Source organism: Piliocolobus tephrosceles, unplaced genomic scaffold, assembly GCF_002776525.5.
Source record: "Piliocolobus tephrosceles isolate RC106 unplaced genomic scaffold, ASM277652v3 unscaffolded_19, whole genome shotgun sequence".
Classification (NCBI taxonomy): domain Eukaryota; kingdom Metazoa; phylum Chordata; class Mammalia; order Primates; family Cercopithecidae; genus Piliocolobus; species Piliocolobus tephrosceles.
In genome coordinates, this window is record NW_022300975.1 from 3,776,051 (window position 1) to 3,782,473 (window position 6,423).

The 6,423-nt window shown below is 37.8% G+C and overlaps 1 protein-coding gene across 1 annotated transcript; it reads right to left on the reverse strand.

Moving 5' to 3' along the window:
• Positions 1-1,667: 1,667 nt before the first annotated feature.
• On the reverse strand, positions 1,668-3,044 carry LOC111541805 (coiled-coil domain-containing protein 54). Its single transcript, XM_023210685.2, has one exon. It carries the CDS (start codon positions 2,652-2,654, stop codon positions 1,668-1,670), a length of 987 nt encoding a protein of 328 aa, XP_023066453.2. The 5' UTR covers positions 2,655-3,044.
• Positions 3,045-6,423: the final 3,379 nt, after the last annotated feature.

Below are 6,423 nucleotides of genomic sequence, written 5' to 3' on the forward strand. Positions count from 1 at the left end.
GTCAACGAAAAAAATTGTGGTATGTAATTACTCCCAGATTGGCATCAGACAAAATTGTGTCTTAATTTTCGCTATACCCACCTTTAGGCCCTTTGTCCTCTTTCATTTGTTCTTAGCTAGCTACCAACCCCCCCTTTCAAAGTATTGACTGCAAATAATTAGTAGTAGTACATTTGCCAGGAATATTTGTGGTTAAAACATGACCACAAAGGAAGGTAGATTTCATTCACTGAGTTAAGTGGTGAAAGAAACATTGTTTTACAGTTATTCTGCATGATATTCAGAAATTACAATGACAACCACCTGTTATATCTAAAAATGAAGCTCTTCTTGGCTATATGCTTTAAACAAACAAACAAACAAACAAACAAAAACTTTGTCATGTAAGAGTTTATGGTATTATAGTGGTGAGATTTAACTCAGTTCACAAACCCCTTCTTAGATTTTCCCTTTTCCCCTGTATCAAACCTACAGGACATGGTATTTTTCTCCTTTCATGAAAATGTAAAAATTACCCAGTATCACATTGTCTTTCTCCTCTTATCTAATTGTTCGATAGAGAAGAAGTTGAAGTTGAAAGAAAAAGCCAATTTTTTGAATATGTTCCTTGCAATAACTTGGCCTTTCGCTCTGTCACCCAGGCTGGAGTGCTGTGGCCGGATCTCAGCTCACTGCAAGCTCCGCCTCCCGGGTTCACGCCATTCTCCTGCCTCAGCCTCCCGGGTAGCTGGGACTACAGGCACCACCACGTCGCCCGGCTAGTTTTTTGTAGTTTTTAATAGAGACGGGGTTTCACCGTGTTAGCCAGGATGGTCTCGATCTCCTGACCTCGCGATCCGCCCGTCTCGGCCTCCCAAAGTGCTGGGATTACAGGCTTGAGCCACCGCGCCCGGCCTCCCTTTCACTTTTTTAATGCTAACTTTAGTAGCCTTGACAATGGATATCTTTTTCACTCTATACCACCTAAAGTCTGACTGGGCTCGGTGGCTCATGCCTGTGATCCCAGCTCTTTGGGAGGTTGAGGTGGGTGGCTCACTTGAGGTCAGGGGTTTGAGACCAGCCTGGTCAACATGGTGAAACTCTGTCTCTACTAAAAATACAAAAATTAGCTGGGTGTGGTGGCGGGCACCTGTAATTCCAACTACTTGGGAGGCTGAGGTAGGAGAATCACTTGAACGTGGGAGGCGGAGGTTGCAGTGAGCTGAGATTGCGCCACTACACTCCAGCTGGGTGACAGAGTGAGACTCCATTTCAAAAATCATTAACAAACAAAATGAAGTCTTGTCAGTGGAATATGTTTCTGTTATCACAAATCTTATCCACAAAGGCCATGAGGACAAAGTGTCTACAGAACTGACTTGGAGGCCATCAAACATACTTCACATTGCTCTTGACTCCTTCATTCTTTGTTTCTAATTAGCTATGAAAATGGACCCAGGATGAGTCCTCATGAATTGCCTTTGAGAAAACAAGAACATTGACAGAAAACAAATTACAGCAGTTCAATTAGATCATGTGCCTTAACTTACTGTAGACAGAGAAATTCTGCAGATAGTGGGCCCAGAGTGAGCAAACTACCGAAGAATTCACAGCCACCACACCAATGTGTAAATGCTTGGAGCCTCCAGGTTACATTTATTTTGTGCCAAGCAAAGCAGAACATAACTCTATAGTCGAGTTACCTCTTCTTTTAAGGAACGAATAAAGCTGTAAATATTGTTGAACATGGAGAGACAGATTGTGGTCAAGCTCAAAATAGGCCCAGTGAATGGACGATATCTCTGGGTTATGACCTGGGGTTCTTCAGGGAGAATGGCTGGCCTAGAAAGAAGCCACTGGATGAATTCTTCTAACTTGGTAGCACTGAGGAAAAATGTCCATTTTCCTCCATGAACAAAAGTTAGCTTGATCCATGTACTGAAGTCTGGGTAAATGTAAATATTTGGCTTTGCTGTTTTAAAGTTCCTTGATGCATTTTGATGGTCACGTTTCTTCAGAGTTTTAATTTGGGGAGAAATCGTTATTTTCTCAAGATGGTCAGTGGACTTTGGATAACTGGGCACTTTCTCTGGTTCTGCTGAAGAGATTTCCATGTCTATAGAGGCCAATGTGTTCTTCAGAGTTGCTGGTTGTATGAGTTTGTGAAGCAGTTCTGTGATTTCTTTACGCCTTTCTCCCTCCGGAATCTCTAGACAATGTATCCTGGAGTAGGAATTCTGATTTTCCAGTTCTGTCACCTTCTTCTTTAAGGCCTTGATGTCTTCTTTCATAGAGAGGATATCTTTAGTTGTTGTGCATTGTTTGTCTTCATTAACATTCATTCTAGTTTCCAGGACCTCCATCTGTTTTTGATACAAGTCAGTCTTTTCATTGACTTTTGGTATCGCATGGACAATGTCAGTCATTTGGCTGAAAAGTTCAACTTGAGCAGTTTTAACATCTTGGAGCACTACTGTAAGATTCATTTTTCCGTCATAACTAACATCATCTTGATTACAATCATCAGATGTCACAGTTGGATATCTAGTTGAATCTTGGTGCCGAATCTTACATTTGTGGTAAACATTTTTAAAAGACTGTCTGACCTTGGAGACATTTGAAGTCCACATTTGCCTAGCAGCAGCTTTTACCCTTTTGGTGTGAAGTGTGTACATCTTTCATGGTGAAACAAGAGACAAGGTGTTGGAAAACATAGAATCACAGGAAGAAATAATATACGAATGAAATGGTCTTTCTCTTACTATTTGTTGGATGCCTTTCCTGATAACATCATAGAACACTCCGTGGAAATCATCAGCCACAGCAATAGAATCTCTTAGGTGATTAGCTTCTTATAGAGCAGCTCAACTGGAGAGCTCTGTGAAATAATACTCAACTGCATGGAATCCTTCATATGGCAATCATTGACCTGCTGCTGATGTCACAATGACTGCTGACTTAGAAAAAACACATTTAACTACAGCAGTTCTCAAAAGTTTGGTCATAGGGCTCTTTTTCAATCATAAAAATTTTTGAGCAGCCTGAGCAACATAGAAAACACCCGTTGCTACAAAACATAAAAAAAATTAGCCAGCCATGGTGGTGCATGCCTGTAGTCTCAGCTACTTGGGAGGCTGATGTGGGAGGATCACTTGAGCACAGAGGGGTGGAGGCTATAGTGTGCCATGATAGTACTACTGCACTCTAGTCTGGGTGACAGTGTGAGACTCCATCTCAAAAAAATAAAAATAAATAAAAATGAAAAATTATTGAGGATCACACAGATTTTGTTTATTTGGGTTTTATCTACCTACATTTTATAGTAGACATTAAAACTAAGAAAGTCTTAGATCTGTGCTTATTAATTTAAATTAAAAAACCTGTTACCTGTTAACATAAGTGATATATGTTTTATAAAACATAATTTGGTTTTCTAAAAAAAATGAGAAGAGTGGCATTGTTTTACATATCTGCAAATGTTTTCAATACCTGAATCAATAGAAGATAACTAGATTCTCATATCTGCTTCTGCATTATCTCTGTTGTGACATATTGTTTTGATTGAAGCATATGAAGAAAAAATAGCCTAATGGAGATACATAAATGGAAAGGGGAGAGTATTTTCATAGCCTTTTCAGATAATTGAGGATATCATTCTTTGTTACTTTATGGAAATTTGACAAATGATATTTTTTTAGAAGTTGGCTGCAATGTGTCATTTTAGGCCAAATCAATGAACTTTCATTCTTTGTTATATTAATAGTCACTGGTCTATTTTTTATTTTGAATAGATGCATAATATCATGTATTGGTCATTTGACAAACAATGGTTCACTGAATTATGTAGGTCTTCCAAATGTTGACTCATTGTATTATATAGTATCAAAATATCATATTCATTAATATGTCCACCAATCTTACCAGAAAAGTCTTTGAGTATTGAGAAGAGGCCAAGCTCATGGTGGCAAATGCAAATTTTCAAAATTCTAATTTTAGCTTGAAAATCTTGAAATGTATTAAGCTGATTTATTGTTTTCCTTGAAGTGATAGATTCCCTCCATCCATTTTTTGCAAAAATGCTTGCCAAATGGCCAACTGTGAACACTGTAGTTTGTTGTCAGTTGTTTTTTCAAGAAAAGATAGTGTTCCATGAAAAAAGCATACATTTGCAACTCAGATACTTATGTACTTTTTCTCATGAAAACCAGTATACTTTGGTAAGCTGCAGGACACTTATGCTTACTTCCCATTATATCATACATAATAGAAAAAAGATGTACTGATGGGTTGAGATCTAATAAGATTAAAAAGTCTTACTGCTTCATTGAGGACATTCTTGAGTGAAACTGTTTTTTCTTGTATTTTTTTTTCCTTTTCTGATTGAGTCACTGTTAGTCAGTGTGGTACCCCTGCTGTGGTTCATGATGAGGTATCAACAGTTTTACCCACCATTGCTTTTGCAATGTAATTTTCAACAGGCAAATGTAAGCACAGTGGAAAAGACAAACGGTGTCCTAGGATTATTTTGAAATATTGTTGCCCTCATGATCACACATACAGAGTGGCCTCATGACACAAAGCATGCCACACTTTGAGAGCCACTGCCTTAGAATTTAAAAATAACATCAGCCATGTATCATGTTTCTTCTTATAGGTTTTTCTACGTAACAGTACTTAAAATTCAAGCCTTTTGAAATATTAAATAATATTTGGCCCATTTTATATACTGAGGTAAAAACTTAATTTTATTCTCTAAACACATTAGACTGAACATTCTGGAATCAAAATGGCATGATACTCACATGTCTCTCAAGGAGCAGTCCCATTCTAATCAAAAGGACATTCCCTCTTGGATCCGTGCCAGTTCCAACCTTCTACCAAATCACTGTTTCTTCTATTTGTGCCGAATTGGAGGGTCAGTGTCAGCCCAGGATTTGGTACAAACACTGAGCTTAGCCAGCAGTAGTTTTAAAATTTTGGCTCATCAATAATATCTGGGATTTTGCTTTACTCTCCTATCTTTCAAATGCTGTTTAGTAACCTTTTGAAAATGTCTAGAAACCTTTCCAAACACTTGCTGAGAAAAATGTTCTCCAAGAGGCAGACTATCACAGGAATGGCATTGTGGGCTTGGAAAGGTTGGAGTTCACAGCCGTCCCATTTACTCTGGCTAAAGCTATTTTATCCTTCGAGTTCTACAGAGACAGTGCTTAGGGCCTATACAGTTTTTAAGGGCCAACGAAAATACTTAAGACCAGAAGAAGAAAACGAAAAAAAAAATGGCTCAGAATACTGAAAGAAAGCTGCAAGATTGAAACAATAAATGTTTAATGAAACATCTCTCAAATGTACTATGTCATATTCATTAATTGTTAGATTTAGTATTATTGAAATTTCATTACATTTGGAGGCAATTTGTGTATTACATATTCTCACTTTCCAAGAATTCCCAGTTAAATTAGAGGGACTGCTTGTCGTAATTACTCCCTCCAGGTTAATAACATCTAAGACTTGTTGGGTGCATACCAGATACTGTTCTAAATATTAGCTTACATAACTATGTTCAGAGAAGTCAAGTAACTTTGCTAAGGTAATAGAGCTTAAAAATGGGCAGTCAGATTTCAAATGCTTAAATTCTGGCTCCAGAGTCCATGTGTTTTACCTCTACTGCCTCACAGTCATGATTAAAATATATATTTAGTACAACTCAGAAAAAGATGGACATTTTATTTTTAAAATCATACTATATATTTATAGAAGGCTTATTTTATTAAAATTTTGTTTATTTAGCATTATGAGAAAATTAAAGCTTTCATTGGTTATTCTATTTACCAAAAGCATTTGATACAGAAATTTGTGAAGACTTTAGAAGTTGAACAAGCTCTAATGTATAGGTAAAAGTGAGTATTGGGAGGCTATACTTTCCTTACTGTGGTAGACATAGTAATACAATGATGGGAATAAAAAACAATAAAGTTTTCAACTTAAAATACTAATGTATGCTCACTATTTTTAGAAAACAAATAAATCTAATAGGCTGATACAAACATAAACCTGTCTGGGTTTCTAACTACTTCCTTAGTAATGTCAATAAAGGGAGCCTTGGCCTATCTGGGGTTTGCCAGGTGGTGAAAAGTTGTACCAGGAGGAGGTAAGCCTATTGATTTGGGCGAAGTTATGAGAGCAGTCAGAAAGTGATGAATAACGGGAAATAAACTGACATCCGCTCTTCGGGTTCCTGCCAGGGGTATGGAGGCATTTAGGAATAAAATAGCACAGTGGACTGAAGCCTCGTGGGAGACTTCCTGAGTCTACCTGTTCTCCAGGAGGCCGGCTTTCACGGGAATGGTATTTGGAGCCAGAAAGGTTCAAGGCTGTCCCATGACTAACTGTGCTCTTAGGCAAGTTTCTAACCTCCCACAAGCCTGTAAAATGGGATAATAA

Coding starts and splice junctions, on each gene's coding strand:
- LOC111541805 (XM_023210685.2), bottom strand. CDS start 2,654: ATGTACACACTTCACACCAAAAGGGTAAAAGCTGCTGCTAGGCAAATG.